Source organism: Gekko japonicus, unplaced genomic scaffold (assembly GCF_001447785.1).
Source record: "Gekko japonicus isolate JY-2015 unplaced genomic scaffold, Gekko_japonicus_V1.1 scaffold42, whole genome shotgun sequence".
Lineage (NCBI taxonomy): Eukaryota > Metazoa > Chordata > Lepidosauria > Squamata > Gekkonidae > Gekko > Gekko japonicus.
Genome location: NW_015165831.1, coordinates 2,193,222 through 2,210,286, shown reverse-complemented (window position 1 = coordinate 2,210,286; position 17,065 = coordinate 2,193,222). Strand labels below are relative to the sequence as shown.

Sequence of the window (17,065 nt, the reverse complement as noted above, 5' to 3'; positions counted from 1 at the left end):
AGCCCTGTAGCTGAGTCGCCACCGCCCTCTCAATCAGTTTGCCCCAATAGGGCAAATTGGACACCGGCCGATAGCTGGCCAATTCAGCCGGGTCCAGAGTTGACTTTTTCAGGAGAGGGCGGACCATCGCTTCCTTGAGTGCCTTGGGGAACCGCCCCTCCAAGAGGGACTTGTTGACAATCTCCCTCAAGGCACCTCGAAACCCCTCGTGGCCCGCTTTGATGAGCCAAGAGGGGCACAGATCAAGGCTGCAAGTGGTTGGACGCACAGATACAAGCAATCTATCAATTTCCTCCAGGCTGAGCCGGTCAAAGCCCTCTAAACCCGGCGAAGCCGTGCAAGGGGCCTCAAGTTTGATGTTGCCTCCTGGTTCTGGTTCCCCTCAGTCACCATGGCTGGTAGCCACTGATACACGTATATTACACTTGAAAGATGGGTGGACTTCTCCCCTACTCAACATGTGATTCATTATTAACCCAGGAAAAATGGACCAAATCACCCAGAGATCTTCTGAAGGATGCTATTGATGTACATGCCAATTATTTTTAGCCAGTGATTTGTATTTTTAACATAATGGGGAAATCAATTACATAGGACAATCAATTAAAGTCAGTTAAAGAAAACAAATATTTTTGCATGCCAATAATGCCAACAGGCACCTGCTGGGGCTTAGAAGGCTCCAGGGCCAGGCTGTGGCCATCTGCTGTGCCAAAAGGGATTGTGCGCCCTTTCCACTGTTCCCAATGTGCCTGCTATTTATTTAATTTTTTTTTTAAATTATGCCGTCTCTCCAGGAGCCTGCCCGAGATGGCATACAAAAAATAAATAATGCAAAAAAATAATAATTAAAAGCTATTAAAATCCAGCATTAAAAAAAACGAGCCCAGCATAAAAGCACAGGCGATAAAAACAGACCACTGAAAGCTTAAAAGAACAGTTTCCAGACTAAAATGGTATCAAAGGATCCTTAATTAAAAGCATGGATGAATAGAAGCAGTTTGGCATGGTGCCTTAAAGGGGGCGATGTCAGCACCGGGCAAGCCTCAAGAGGAAGGGCATTCCAGAAGTGAGGTGGAAAAGGCCTATCTCTGGTAGCAGCCCACCTCACCTCTGAAAGTGGGGGCACAGAGCGCAGGGCCTGAAAGGCAGATCTTAATTGGCAGGATGGACAGTAGAGGAGGAAGCAGTCCTTCAAGCACCCTGGCCCCATGCTATTTGGGGCTTTAAAGATAAGAGTCAGCACTCTGAATTGGCCCTGGAAACTAATGGGCAGCCACTGCAAGTCTTTCTGCAGTGGGCACCCTTTCTGCACTCTTCTTTTAATCCATGTTCACTGCCGTGTTCTCCAAGCAATTCTACACTAAGATCGAATTTAACCTTCTTTTTAATCCAGTCCCCCCACCCCAATTCTGCACTAAAATTGAATTCAACCTTCTTTTTATTCCAGGTTCCCCCCTCCCCCCAATTCTGTATTACCTTCATTCAGTGGTCAGCTCGGTTTCAGCCTGCTGTTGCCCCAAGTTATTTTGATGCTGTTTTGCTGTGGATTTAGGCCCAATCTGCATCTAGCATTTGCCCCACTGTTTTACCAAACCCATGCTGGAACATAAATTCCCCTCTGCATTGCATGCCACTTTCACTTTGATTTATTGTCGGATTTTATGGCAGTGTCCAGACTGCATGCTGCTTTCACTTCGTTTGATCTCTCGGTTTTATAATCATAATAATCTTTCAATGTATTGATCGCTCAATCCATGCAGAGCTGCCGGCTCTGAGCGATTTACAGTTACTCATGAAATTCACATGGGACTAACAATGCTGGGGGTAAGGGAGGACAACATATATCATTTAAATCGCACACATTTTTGCAGTCGTCGAAATATGGTTAGCTGTAAGGTCCAGTCGTGTTCCGGCAGCACTACGTTTATGGTAGCCATCTGCATAGATTTATGACCATTCAGGGGTGACTCTGCAGTCAGTATGGCATTGGCCCGGGGGATATATAAATGTGGTTTCGAGCAGCATCTTTTTCTGTTCCGGTGCGGATTTGGTAAAACAGTGGAGCAAAAGCTAGATGCAGATTGGGCCTTAAACTGCCTTGACTTGAGCGCTGAATGCAGAAAGGACCCCTCCTGTCTCCCATAGGTGGCTGCCGCATTTTGAACGAACTGAAGTTCCCAGACTGTTTTCAAAAGCAGTCTCATAGAATCACCCAGGGAAACGGTTTGATCCAGGATGAATACATGTGCGGCGGGCACAGAGTCCTCTAAGATATTATCTGACTAGTAGTTGTATATAGATGCCCTTGGTTGCGGCAGCCAAATGCAGCTACCCCTCCGGAACAAATTAATTATGAATTATGCAAAGTTGTACTTTCTTTGGACCTTGAAATCTCCAGCAATTAATTTCGCCACATCCCTTCTAGAACAATGAAGAGACAAATCTCAAGGGTGCTGCAATTATAAGTAAGATCAATGGCTCATTTTCCAGAGAATTTTCAGATGTGTCAGGTTCACCTGTAATTATATGAACAAACTTTTAAGGAGCCGGGGGAGGGGATGTTGCTCATGCAGTCCCTTCCTGCCTCCTTCTCCCACCATGCACCATGAACCTATTTCCAGGATTTTGGCAAACCATAATTTGCTTTTGCCATCAATTCTGAGCCAGTAAACTTTGGTTTGTACTGGGACTGCTAATCAGGATTCCTAATTCTGAATTGTTCCCAGGCTGGAGTCCCAGTTTGTAAAACAAATCTGGCTTGGGAATTCAAGTGTAACCACAACATATGGATTACTGAAAGCCCAGGAATAACCCATATGAACATGTCACATGAGTGACAAAGGGAAAGACGAGAGGATTCCACATGCTCCATAAAGACTCCATAATAAGGCTTATTCACATAGCTTCAAACAATGATTTAGCATCATAGCAGAACAAAACCATAAAGGCAACTGTGTGAGCCAAGGAAATGGACAACCATCTGGGGATAGATTTTAAAATCCCTTGAAGAAGAATAATGAGGCTGGGAACTCAGCAGCTTGTCTTCAGACAATGGTTTTCAATAGCATCACTGGGATATCGTGTAAAAAAGAAGAATGCATTTCTTGGGCAGCTGCTGAGATATAAACATGGAATATCTTTTGTTGAAAAACTAATGGTCCCTCTCCTGTGGGTTATTTCCTTACCTGTGAACCAGTCTCTGACGAGCAATCAAACCCACTCTCTGCAGAAATGGAGAAACAAAATTTGAACAAAGTGATACCCAAGACAAAAATAGACCAAAAACACTCAACCGATATTATTTTGCCCCGAGTTCTATACCTTTTTATTGATTGCAAGGGTTTCAGTCAAGTAATCTAACCAAAAAATTGATTAGCAGCTGCTAGTTGCACCTAGACTGATCTTGTTAGAGCCTGAAACCTAAGCAAAGTCAGCCACAGTCAGTATTTGGATGAGACACATCAAGAAGACCAGGGTTGCTATGCAGAGGAAGGCAAGGGCCAATCACCTCTGCTCATCTGTTGCCTTGAAAACCCTATGATTCTCGGGGCCACCATAAGTCAGATGCTACGTGACAGCACATTACTACTACTACTACTACTGCTGCTGCTACTGCTACTGCTACTGCAGCACTAATGACCCATGGCCACACAACTGTAAGAGCAAAAACTGATGTCAGGGCACAGAATTCAGGATCCTGAGGACCCCCACGGGCTTTTAAAAAAGCAAATCCGTAGTCCTTATGGATGTGCCATGCGTAAAATGCCTGGGCACTCCCTGGAAAAATCTCAAAAGACAGAGAAAACAGTAGCTCTGTTCAGAAATCATGCAAAACTGTGGTTTAATTAAACGAACCGTTAATATAATTTCCTGAATGCAATCCACCACTAACTATGATTATTAAGGGTCCATCAGTCTAGGAGCTGAAGTCCAGATCTGAAGCTGGTTTCACAAATCAATCATCATTAAATCATGGTTTTACATTATGTCTGAAGTAAGCTTGTGACTCTGTACTACAGTTCCCTCGACTGTCTTGGCAAATGTTGGGATATTTGGAAGGCAATGTCTGGGATTGCGCAGAGTTCGATAAGGGTGTGAAGTCACTTCTGGACAATGCTCTTGGCTACACCCCCTAGTCTCTATGGTCTTTACCACAGAAACTAGAGGAATTCCTAGAGCTTTGCTATCTGGAAGCCATTTTTTTCTCCCATTCCTCAGTTCCTTGGGGATGGGAAACTGGAGCTGGGTCAGTTATATGGGAGGCCTACTCAATGTCCTATTCTACATTAAGGAAGTGCATTTGTTTGGGAACAATAAGAAAAGAATTTGCACGACAAGTGCATCGGATATACACATGTGATCTGCCCCTTACCTCTTTTCTTCCACTTCTTCAGGGCACTCCGAAGCAAACGCTTCAGGGGTCGGCTCTTGGTCTGCGTGGCATAGCGGAGAGCATCAAGCCCTGTCTTATCTATCAGCCCTACATTGGCCCCGTTTTGCAGAAGCAGCTCAGCGGATTCCATGCTGCCACTCTCACAAGCTAGAATGAGGGCGGTTCTATACAGAGGAGAAAGAGAAGATTTCTGGAGCAGATATCATTTCTTCCCTAGGTATTCCCCAGGCATCTTTCAACACAATGCAGCAAGCCACACATGCCCCATAGGTTCTCCTAAACTTCCAGGCTGTTTTTCCAGATCCACGGGGAATGTGCCTGAAGTGCTCCAGCTCCTGGGCGGGGAATGGGTTAGCACTGAGGGCCACACAGGGTCAGAACCAGTGATGAAGGCAGAGGCTGCTGCTTGCCATAAAGCACGACCCAACATTTCCATTCTCCCTCAACCTTGAGAGTTGTCATAGGATGTATTCTGTCAAGGTTATGTTTATCTGGTCCAGAGATCCAGCATGGTGTAGTGGTTAAGAGCAGCAGACTCTAATCTGGAGAACCAGGGTTCGATTCCGCACTCCTCCACAGGAAGCCAGATGGGTGGCCTTGGGTCAGTCACAGCTCTCAGAGCTTCCTCAGCCCCAAAAAACCAAGTCTAGCTCACTAAAAGAGTTAGAACTTAAGGCTGCCAGACAATCTTTGGATCTCCTGGCGATACCACCACACAATGCCATACAACAATTATTTTAATTACCTGGTCCTTTCCCTATGAAGTTCAATTTGGTGTACATGGTATTGGCCCCCCAATTCCGTTTTATCCTCATAACAGCCTCACAGCCATGCAAGACAAATAACGTCAGGAAGGTTGTTGCCTTCATATCCTACTTGTTGGCTTCCATGAAGGCCTTTGGGCAGCCATTGCTGCGTAAGCAGAATTGCCACTTGGCTGGGAAATGGGCCAGACAGGCCAGTTTGCATTACTCACAACGGCTTGCCAAGAGGATAGTTCCCAAAAGGTCTGGAGAAAAAAATGTCTCTAATGTGTGGAAATGGTCAGCTAAAGCTTTTCATGACATGGAGGTAAATAATTTCCCATTAAGCCTCAAGGGCAGGACATTTTTCCTCCAGGCCTGTTGGCAACCTGGGGAAAGCTTGGGCATTTATATGAAGAAGCCAATTCAGGCCTGCATCAATGTCCTCACTTGCTTTCTTCAGGCTTTTTAAAAACAGTGTGTTGCCAGGGTGACAAAAACTGTGGCCGAATTCTCATAAGAGTTCAAAAAACAGAAAGCCAGCCTTGATAACTGTATTTAAGCAAGGCTAGAAAAAGCAAGTGGGTATAAAGAAGAAGAAAAATGGCTGAGGAAAAGCCAAACTGGAGTCCCAAGGCAAAGATAAGGAAGAGTCTCTGTGTGTGGAGTGAGTGCACTAGTGTCCGGGGTGTTTGTCTGTATTTTTGCTATGGGTGTCTCTCTAGGCTGTCTTAGTTTGCTTTTGTTTTTGGAGGGTTTTGGTGTGGTTGTGTTCAGGGTCTCAGAGGTAGCATTGCCAGCCAGCTGGAGTCGGGGAGAGAAAGGGACATGGGGTGTACTGTTGGCATAACAGGTAAAACCATAGAGTTTCCAGCAATTCCTAGAGTGGAGTGACATCACTTCTGGGATTTCTCTGAAAGTGACATTAGCGCCATCACGCCAACAGCAGTCTTTTACTTTTTATCCCACTGGCTGACAGAATGGCAGCAGGGAACAGGAGTTGAGCGTGGAAAATCTCCTACCCACAGAGAGTGACTGGCAACTCTACTTGGAGGTGAGCGTGCTTGGAGTGTGTATGGGGGCTTGTGGTATGTTTGTCAGATAGCTGTTTGGATATCATTTATGGGTACTTTGGTTGGTGGGATTTGTAAGCACAACCAATAGCTGTGCACTTTACAGCAACAGAGTGTTTTCTGTTGGCCCTGTTACCCTTCTGGACCCATCTTAGGTGGGTGGTCCTTAGGCTGGTCTTTACCCTTGGATAGGCCTCATCCCTTGCTCAATTAATGCTTCCTAAGAGTTGACACTGGTATGGACAAGATGGCCCTTTGAACGGATTCAGCAGGGGCTCTTACGGCTAGGGATGGGCATAAACCAGCTGATGAACTAAAGTTTGTCACAAATTTTGGGCTATTTGGGGTTCACAAACTGAAGTTCATGAAGTTTGTGAACTGGAGAACCAGGACGAACTTCTACAAATTTTGGCACAATTTGTGGTGGCTCATGACAGTTTGTGAAGAGCAAAGAGCAGGGGTTTACTCCTGCTTTCTGCTGTTCAGAAGAAACAGCTGAGTGACTGGGAGCACCCCACTGCTCAGCTGCTCGGTTTAAATGGCTCAGAGCCATTTAAACCACCACTGCTTTCTGCTCCCTGTGGCTTTCTGCAGGGAGCAGAAAAGGGGTTTAAATGGCCCTGCATTCTGCTCCCTGCAAAAAGCCATGGGGAGCAGAGAGCAGGGTTTAAATGGCTGGGAGCTATTGAAACACTGCTTTTAGGTCCCTATGGATTTTCACGGGGAGCAGAAAACAGGGTTTAAATGGAAGGGGTGAAGTGCCTTCCCGGGTGCACTTGACCCCCACCTTTTAGCTGGCTGTGGCTCACCACAGCCAGCAGAAAGGAAGGGGGGATGTGCTTTTCAGGCCAGCAGAAAGGAGGAGTGAAATACCCCCTTGGAAGCAGTTCACCCCCATATTTAATCCTCTGCTTTTGCTCCCCCCTCTACTTCAAAGCAGCAGGGAGCAAAACCAGAGGGTTAAATGGCTGTGAGCTTCAGTGAGAGGGGGGGAGCAGAACCAGAGGGTTTAAATGGCTCACAAACCTATACAAACAGTTCATGTAGGTTCAGGGTTCGGTTTGTGGGTCAGCCATGGACCACAAACCAAACTGCAAAAATGTGGTTCATGCCCATCTGTACTTAACGCCTGTTACTTCCTGGTCGTTCCTCCTCTTGTAGATTATACTGAGGATTCCATCCACTTGATCACATCCACTGCTCATGCCAGACAGACAAGAAGAAGAGTTGGTTTTATACCCTGCTCTTCACTACCCAAAGGAGTCTCAAAGTGTCTCACAATCTCCTTCCCTTCTTCTTCCCACAATGGGTACCCTGTGAGGTAGGTGGGGCTGAGGGAGCTCTGAGAGAATTGTGACTGGCCCAAGGTCACCCAGCAGGCTTCATGTGGAGCAGAGGGGAACCAAACCCAGTTCTCCAGATTAGAGTCTGCTGCTCTTAACCACTGCACAAGAAACAAGATACTTACTTTCCATCTTTGTCAGTGAGGTCAACTTTGGCCCCTCTCTGGAGCAACTGGGAGCAGATGGCAGGATGGTTCCCCTGAGCAGCAACCATCAAAGGTGTCTGTCCGTTCTGGAAGGAGAGAGACAGAGAAAAGAAGTTAGAAGCCTTACTTTGTTATTAAAATGACAAATAAAAAATGAGCATGGCCTCCAGTCATTTGGTGGATGAGCAGCTTGTTCTTCAAGCCCTTATTTTTTTGGGGGGGCAAACCCATTAACTATTCCTTAGGAGGCAACAAACTGATTTCAGGATTCAGAAGACCAAGTGAGCTAAGCTTGCCTTGATGACAAGCTGAAATGTATTTATTTATTGGTGTAGTGGTTAAGTGTGTGGACTCTAATCTAGGAGAACCGGGTTTGATTCCCCACTCCTCCACTTGCACTTGCTGGATGACCTTGGGCAAGCCATAGTTCTGGCACAGCTGTTCTTGAAAAAGAGCAGTTTCTGTCAGAGCTCTCTCAGCCCCACTTGCCACACACAGGTTGTCTGTTGTGGGGAGGGGAAGGGAAAGGAGATTGTAAGCCGCTCTGAGACACCTTTGGGTAGTGAAGGGTGGGGTATAAATCCAATCTCTTCTTCTTCGTTATACCCCACCTTTCTTCCCAAAGATGGCCCAGAGAGGCTTACATCATTCTTGTCTCCTCCAGTTCATTCTCAGAACAACCTTGTGAGGTAGGTTAGACTGACAGTGTGTGACTGGCCCCAGGTCAACCAGCAACCTTCCATGGCATAGTGCAAGTTCTAATTTTGGGTCTCCCAGATTGACAGTCTATCCAGTACGTCACACTGTCCGTGTTGTTACTTGATTGCACCCATTTTGCCCTGGACATTCCAGACAGATGTTGTCATTAAATAGTTCCGTGTTATATACAGAGGTGTCTCAGATTGTATCTGCAGTCCCCACAACACAAGAGAAAATAATATACTTCCTCTAGAGCCCGTGGTCACAAGGTTTGGGGGCAGGAAGCAGCTTTGAATGAAGAGAAATCAGGTTTGTCAAGGAGGTGAGGCCAAGGGAGATGGGCCCAGCGGCCTCCATCCCTGTCCCTGTATACAGCCTACAATCTTAGAACAGCTGCAGGGGGCTTGAAAGTACAGGGAGCCCAGCAGGTCATCTTTTTCTTTTTTAAAAAAAATCTATTTTATATATATCTTTATTCAACCCGATAAATTACAAAATTCATATACCAAACGTAAGATAACAAATTTAAATATACAAACATAGCACATGAAGGAAATGCCAAATACTTGATAGAACAAGGATTCCATCTCTCCCAAGGCCATCACCACTTGCCATTTGCGGGAAGGGAAATATCTCAGGCAAGTCAGTTTAATAACGTCAATTTAGTCCAGGCCTTCTCTCCCAAGGCCATCACAACTTATTTTTTGCAGGTAGGGAAATAACTCAGACAAGTCTGTTTATTAACATCGATTTAGTCCAGTCCGATAACCATCTTGTCTGGTCGTGTCGGGACACAAAGCTAAAAAAGGGAATCCACACAGCCTCAAAATTAATAGAATAAGCACAGGCACAGCCTATAAAATATGCAGATCCAGTCTCGAATGCAGGCACCAACTGATGCGCTCGAAACAGCAAGAACTTTTTCATTCCGACCAGGATTTCAAGTAATGGAAAGGAACTTCGTAACCTCGCACTTTGATTTTGTTTCTTAATTAATTTCAGGGACGCTGAGAAAATGCCAAACAGAAAACATAGGGTAAGAGAGAGAAGGGGCAAAATAAGGGGGGGGGAAATCCCAAAGAAAATAAAAGGAGAGATAAAAGGCAGGAGAAAATGAATTCTTAATTATTTATTAGATGGTTCATTCGCTCACACCTGCATTCCTGAGTTACTGTTTTAACCCCCGAGGTTCGTTCCACAAGCTTGACCTGAGTTGCAGCGTTAGACGATTTCCTTTGCTTTTGTCATACCTCATTAATTTCATCTGCTGTGTTTTTTTTTAAAGGACTCAAGGTAGAAACGATTAAATGTATCAAGATGCTAGCTGATCAGTCTCCTGGGAGACTCCTCTTCTGACAATCAAAGGAACAGTGAGCCTTCCTCAAGCAAGATAACAATGACGGTAGGCTGTGGTCCTGGATGTGGTACTTATCTGTCAGTGCGGCAGGCAGTCGGCAAAGGAAATACTGCTCCTCTCAAGGCCGAATCCTCTGCAAAACCTATGGGCAATAGCTCTCTGTAGGGTTATGAGATGTTTCAGAGTTGACATGTTCCATTTCCCCAGACCTTGGTGGGCTGTCCCTATCTTCTTTTCTTTTGCTGAGTGATCTTGGGTGCTTTGTACCAGAGTTCTTTTGAGTGGCCTGACTGCAGTGGCCAGATAATAAATTACTCCTGTACCTTCAATTGTCGAGTGCTTGACAGGAAAAGGCTGTGGCTCAGTGGTAGATAATCTGACGGGCATGCAGAAAGTCGCAAGTCTGATTCCCAGCACCTTCAGTTAAAAGAACTTGGTAGCCGATGATGTGGATAGGGTTGCCTGCTCCGGATTGGGGAATACCTGGACATTTTGAAGATGGAGCTTGAGAATGGGAGGGACTTCCATGGGTTATAATGCCATAGAGCCCACCTTCCAAAGCAGCCATTCGCTCTAGGGGAACTGATCTCTGTTGCCTGGAGATCAGTTGTAATCCCAGCAGATCTCCAGCCACCAGCTGGAGGCTGGCAACTTTAGGTGCATTTCAGTAGTCCACTGCTGAAAGAAGTAACAGTAGAGTACAGTGATACTGAATTCCTGGTTCTTTACTTGCTGTGTGAGTTTACATTGGGTCTGGAATCAGGGACTGGGGTTTAGCATATTCTCCAGCTCTCCCACTTTACTAGGGTCAGTCTCAATTACTTGACCCTCTCTCTGCTCAATCACTGCCCCTATTTTTGCCCTTGAGGAATCCTGCTCAAATTGTACTTCACATTTTATGGAAGGGCCTGAAGTGTCCCCCACTACCATGATCACCTAGCACTGCCATTCCCCTGATGGGGGTGGGGGTTTGCCCGCTTTTGCGCCCCAAGATCCACCAGCCCTGATCCGCCTGGTGGGGAGTACCCCACCCCCAAAGTCCACTGTCTGTGTAACGGCAGATAGCAGGGAGGGGTGAGCTTGGGGTTCACAATCTCCAGCCAGGTGACTTGGAAGATTTATTGCCTATTGTGTTCTACCAAGAGCAGGAGATCAAGTGGCGTAACTGTGAGCTGTACACCATGGAATTTGTAATGGCCAATTACTATTTTGATTATAAAATGACCAGAACCAATCAATGCTTTTACTTTGCTTTGTATAAAAACTTCTGCCTTCTGGAAGAAAGGCAGAGAACACTCTGGTCGCTGGTTGTGTTCTCTCTTATCTGTGTAGACAATAAAAGTACTTAAGAATTCTCACTGATTTGACTCTATTACTCTCTGAAGTAAATTGGTTCAGCTTTGGGGGGGGGGACTTGCTTTGAGTGCAACAGTGGGAAACCTATGTCTGTCTACCCAAGGGCACATGTGGGCTTCCCCAAATAGTGCCCCCGGGAATTTCCCCATGTGCACTATGATCCATTTCTTGAGCAAGCAGGTATCTGTCATTTTTTCACAGTTCAGCTCCTTCACCCGGGTTTCCAGAAGTTAGATTTCTGAATGTAGCCTGATGCTTGCTGGTTCACACACAAGAAGATCCGCAGTCTGCCATTTCACACACTGCAGCTGCTGAGATATGTTTTGAACTGTTGATAACTGATTGTAGAACAACTGTATATATTTTTTAAATCACATCTTTAAATAGTTGTGTTGCTTTCAAACCATGGGACAGGTGAAAAAGGCAGACAAAGGAATAAGCACATAGCAGAGCACAGAGTTCTCAGCAATGAGTAATAGCCACTGGGGGGGGATGCTTGTGCTGTAACCTTGGTTATAACAACAGTCTTGGGTCTATGGAATGTTGGGAGAAAGGGATTCCCCATAATTCCAGAGGGATAGTTGTGTTAAATTGGTTGCTGTGGCATCAACAGCGCCACCTCTAAGTTGTGGCCAAATGACAGAATTACAAGGAAAGTAGCTACATCAGCCTGGTAGATTTTTAACAAAAGACCAGAGGAAATTTGCTTCCTCCCCTCCCCCATTCACTCACTAGTCTGAGCAACATAATGAATTCTTTTCTTGCTGGCTACGGACAAACTTGGCGCCTCTCAGTGCCTTTAGCAGCCAAGTCTTACCCTGACTTAGCTTGTAAAGGAGAACTATACCCCCTGATTAATATTGTTTCGGTCACAGCAAAGAAACCCTACTGAGACTTACGTTGTCCGTGACGTCCAGGAAAGCTTCTTGATCGCACAACAGCAGCACGCTAGATGCACATCCTGAGACAGCTGCAGGGGGTGCGTGAAAAAGGGAGGGGGCTAGAGTTAACAGTTAAGTTTTTAAATATAGCTAGAATGATAGTTCCTTGTTTAGATAGCCGTCTCTTCTCTGACCAAGAGCCGTGGGTGATTTTTAGAAGCAATGCATCCTAGGAGCAATAAGGCATGTCTGTGTCCATGTTTACAAATATTAACCAGTAAAACTGACACCTCTGCTCATCTCTTGCCTTGGTCTTGGGGTTACTATTAGTGGGTTGTGTAACTCACCGGCATGCTTTACTATCACCAGTGGGATCTCCCATGCTCTGATCCCACTGGTGAACCAATGATTATTTTTATTATTTATTTAATTGGATTTCTATCCCGCCCTCCCTGCATAGCAGGCTCAGGGTGGGTTCCATCATAAAAACTATAGTTAAAAACAATTAAAATACATCAATTAAAATACCATTACTTGTATTCCCAGCTAGCACCTCAGCAGATGAGGTCTGATCCACTGAAGGGGAGGCCTGATAGAATGTGGATGCCCACTGCCTCAACTAAAAGCTTGACGGAAGAGCTCCATCTTGCAGGCCCTGCGAGACTGTAAAAGGTCCCACGGAGCCCTGATCTCATATGGGAGCTCATAGGGGAGACATCTGTATTCACTCAAGAGCCAAACAGAGAGCCTGTTTCCAGGTGCAAGAACAGCCCGACAACATCCATGTTCCATTTGTGGATTCCACCCACAGCATCTCCTGCAAGTACTGCTTAGAACACTTGAGATTTGTGCTGTTTCATAGCTCAGCAGCAGTTCCAAGGCCTGGTACGGGGTTGTGTTTAGCCCTGCCAGATGGGTTCCATGGGGTTCCATGGGGTTCCCACAGACCTGAAGCCACAGGCTTTGCAGCACAACTGGGCAAGTGAATGAAGAGCGAAGCAGTTGCTGTACTTGCAGGAAAGCTGAGGTGTCTCATATGGTGAACTGCTTCGTTGTTCAAAGCAGGATGAAGAGAGGTCAGCCTTGACGAAGGAATCTCTTGTTTGGAGTGAGACTCTAGATTCCCATTGGGCCCTAGTAGGAAGATATATAAATAAACAGGGCAGAGTTCAAACCTATGTGTAGGAGCATCTTACACACGGATTTGAACACCACCCTGTTTGTTTATACCTTGCCCTTCTCCCCAGTGGTGATCCGAAAGAAGCTTACAGCATTAGAGCCAGTTTGGTGTAGTGGTTAAGTGCACGGACTCTAATCTGGGAGGACCGGGTTTGATTCCTCACTCCTCCACTTGCACCTGGCTGGACAGCCTTGGGCAAGCCGTAGCTCTGATAAGAGCTGTTCTTGAAAAAGAGCAGTTTCTGTCAAGAGCTCTCTGAGCCCCGCTTACCTCACAGAGTGTCTGTTGTGGGGAGGGGAAGGGAAGGGAGTTTGTAAGCTCCTCTGAGACACCTTTGGGTAGTGAAGGGCGGGATAATCCAATCCTTCTTCCTCTTCTTCTTCTTCTCCCCTCCTCCATTTTATCCTCTCAACAACCACCCTGTGAAGTAGATCGACTTGAAAGAGAGTGAATGACCCAAGGTCACCCAGTGATCTTCCATGTTTGAATGGGAACTTGAACCTGGGTCTCCCAGCTCCTAGGCCCATTCTGCATCTAGCATTCGCTCCGTTGTTTTACCTAACCCACACAGGAACAGAAAAAGATGCAGCTCAAAACCACATTCAAATACCCCGGGCCAATGCCATACTGACTGCAGAGTCACCCTTGAATGGCCATAAAACGGCCATGAATCTGTGCAGACGGTACCATGAAACCAAGAGATCAAAGGAAGTGAAACTGGCATGCAGTATAAGATCTGACAATCAAAGAAAGTGAAAGTGGCATGCAGTGTAGAGGGAACTTTCTGTTCCAATGTGGGTTTGGTAAAACAGCGGAGCAAATGCTAGATGCAGGTTGGGCCCTAGTCTGACACTCCAACTACACACCAGACGGTTTCTCAAATGGCTTTTGGTAGCAAATGGCTTTGAGGTCTCACCTGCCCAGTGCAGCGGCGTACGATTCTGTCCATCTACACAGTCTTCATTGGCTCCATGCTGCAGGGAGGCAATTTTTAAAAAATATTAACAGACTTCTCTAATTCGCTACAGCCTAACGGTAGGAGCGCTTTATAAAAATGGCAAGGGGAAAATCAGCACAGGAAAATGCAAATTGCAAAATGTTGTATATAAAAGGATGCCATACAGTTGGGAAATGCTATAGCTTGGATGTTTTCAAGTGGAGGCTGGACGACCATCTTTCGGGTATATTGTATGGCTGTCTCTCGGCTATGCTCCTGCAGAGTGCAGGGGGTTGGACTAGATGACCTGCAAGGTCCCTTCCAACTCTAACATTCTATGATTCTAAGTCACCAGAAAAAGAGTTTCAGTTTTGGAATGTTTGCTACAAAATATGTATCCACATCCTTGTTGTATGTACCCTGGCACTTAGGGATGCATGAAACCCCCAATGGAATTCCACTCTGACATCCATTTCCCTAAAAACACATCCTAGATATAAGATGATAATGTTTGTGTGCCTGTATTTTTGATATCACCTTCTCAGTTTTATTGGAGTTTATTTATAGTACACATACAGTTCTTTCATTGCTGCTCTGTATCATGGCTGTTGTAGTCTTTATACAGCAACTTTTATGCTTGACCATGTGCAGAATAGGAGATATTTATTGGATGAATGTGCAGCAGGTCTCATAAAATTAACACAGGTTTCAGTAAGCCCTTCTCCCCAATTGATTTTTGAAACATGTTTCTACTAATAAAGAACCACACATTTTAAAACCAATTCTGATTTTAGGTAAAACCCAGAGCATATAATGGGATAAGCAGTCTCACTCAGTGACCAGAGAGAAGTCCTTAAAGAATAGTGGTTATGAATTTTAAGTGCGTGTGTAGCCAGGGTTTTTTAAATGGGAGTCAGGGGGCACTGAAATTCGTGGCTTGGAGTGCAGGTGCGTGGCCCCCACTTCTCCCCCAAAGCATTTAAAGGGTCTCTTTAAATGCTTTGAGGGAGAAGCAGGGGGAGGCTTCTTCACAAAAGTCAGGGGCCTTGAAAGGAAGTTGGGGGGCCAGGCCCCAGGAGGCCCCACCGTATCTACAGGCCTGCACACAAGCCAAATAAATAAATAATAATATGTAAATTAGGGGTGTATTTTATCATTTTGTTTGTTTGTTCTGGCTTGTGTTCCATTCCTTCTGAATTCCAGTTGAACTAGAAGATTTTCTAAAAGTAATTCTGGAACTGAAGCTTGTGAACTGTGCCACACCCTTAAGTTCCTTCTCATTTTTCACCCCTGCTGTACTGGTGTCAATAAAACTCTGCAAAAAAATGATCTCAGTGTAGTTTATGTAGGACTGCAGCAAAATTCCTCTTGTGCAGCTTCTACTGGTGCATACATGCCTCCTGCACATCAGTAAAAAGAATCTGATGCAATCCTAGGTCTGATCTCTTGACTTACGTTAGGTTTCTGGCATTTAGCAATGCACACGTTGCTAATGGGAATGCAGCAGATACTGCATGCACCACACTGTGTACAGAATGCAGAAATCTTTTTAAAAAAACACCGAACGATGGAAAATTCCTCATGCATCTGGTCATCTCTGAAACAAGATTCACTTGTGAACTTCAAAAGACAGAAGAAAATTTGGATGAGGAGAATTTTAGAAGCGATGAACATATTTAGGTTTCTTACATTGGTCCAACTGGTTCAGGATAACATATTCTGACTGACAGCAGTTCTCCAAGATCTCAGGTGGCTCCGTTCCCCAATACCTGCTACCCTTTAGAACTCAAGAACTGAATCTTGGAAATTCTCCATGCAAAGTATATTTCTATAATTTAGCTGCAGCCCCGCCTATTAGTATACCGATCCTAATGATTATACAACATTTATTTCATTGGCAGAATCTGGGGGTCTTGACCAATGTTCCCTCTAAGCTGAGTTACTGTGAGCTAGCTCACAGTCTTTTAGCCTCTGGCTCACACATTCTTATCTTAGCTCAGGAAGGACAACTCCAGAGCAAACGAATTTATGCAGCAGCCAAATCGCTCGCTCACAACTTTAATGCCAGTAGCTCACAAAGTAGAATTTTTGCTCACAAGACTCCACAGCTTAGAGGGAGCATTGGTCTTGACCACAAGATATATGTGTATGTTAAGCGCCATCAAGTCTTTTCTGACTTATGGTGATTCTATTAATTAATGACCTCCAAAACGTCCTCTTGTTAGCAGGCTGGCTCAGGTCTTACAAACTGAGTGCCGCGGCTTCCTTGATGCAGTCAATGCATCTCATGTTGGGTCTTCCTCTTTTCCTGCTGCCTTCAGCTTTTCTTAGCATTATTGGTTTTCCCAGTGAGTCTTCTTGTCTTCTCATAATGTGACCAAAGTATGATAACGGTAAAGGGTAAAGGTTTCCCTTGCTCGAAAGCTAGCTGAATCCGACTCTAGGGGTGCGGTGCTCATCTCCATTTCCAAGCTGAAGAGCCAGCGCTGTCTGAAGACGTTTCCATGGTCATGTGGCCGGCATGACTAGATGCCAAGGCGCACGGAATGCTGTTACCTTCCCACTGAAGCGGTACCTATTTATCTGCTTGCAATTTCTTGCTTTCGAACTGCTAGGTTGGCAGGAGCTGGGACCAGAGATGGGAGCTCACTCCGTCATACAGCACTTGGGTCTCGAACCGCTTAACGACCGATCTGCAGTTCAGCGTCTTAACCACTGAGCCACCGCGGTTTAAGTCATTTCAGATTCTAGGGATAATCCAGGCTTAGTGCCGCCTAATGCAAGAATCAACAGAGTCATAAGGTTGCCAACTTGGGAAATACCTGGAGATTTGGGGGATTGAGCCTGAGGGGGCAGGGTTTGTGAGGGGAAGGGACCTCAGCAGGGGATAATAGAGTCCACCCCCCCAAAGCATCCATTCTCTCCAGGGGAACTGATCACTGTAGTCTGGAGATCAG

The 17,065-nt window shown here is 45.5% G+C and overlaps 1 protein-coding gene across 3 annotated transcripts in view; it reads right to left on the bottom strand.

Moving 5' to 3' along the window:
• Positions 1–17,065, bottom strand: part of ANKRD35 (ankyrin repeat domain 35) — a 74,865-nt gene that overhangs the window by 16,219 nt on the left and 41,581 nt on the right. For all 3 annotated transcript variants that reach the window (XM_015410849.1, XM_015410850.1, XM_015410851.1), the window contains 5 exons: positions 14,088–14,145; positions 12,010–12,080; positions 7,678–7,784; positions 4,373–4,557; positions 3,186–3,223 (listed from right to left, as the gene is read on the bottom strand). In XM_015410849.1, the coding sequence (XP_015266335.1) occupies positions 3,186–3,223; positions 4,373–4,557; positions 7,678–7,784; positions 12,010–12,080; positions 14,088–14,145 (459 nt within the window). The remainder of the gene's footprint in view (positions 1–3,185; positions 3,224–4,372; positions 4,558–7,677; positions 7,785–12,009; positions 12,081–14,087; positions 14,146–17,065) is intronic.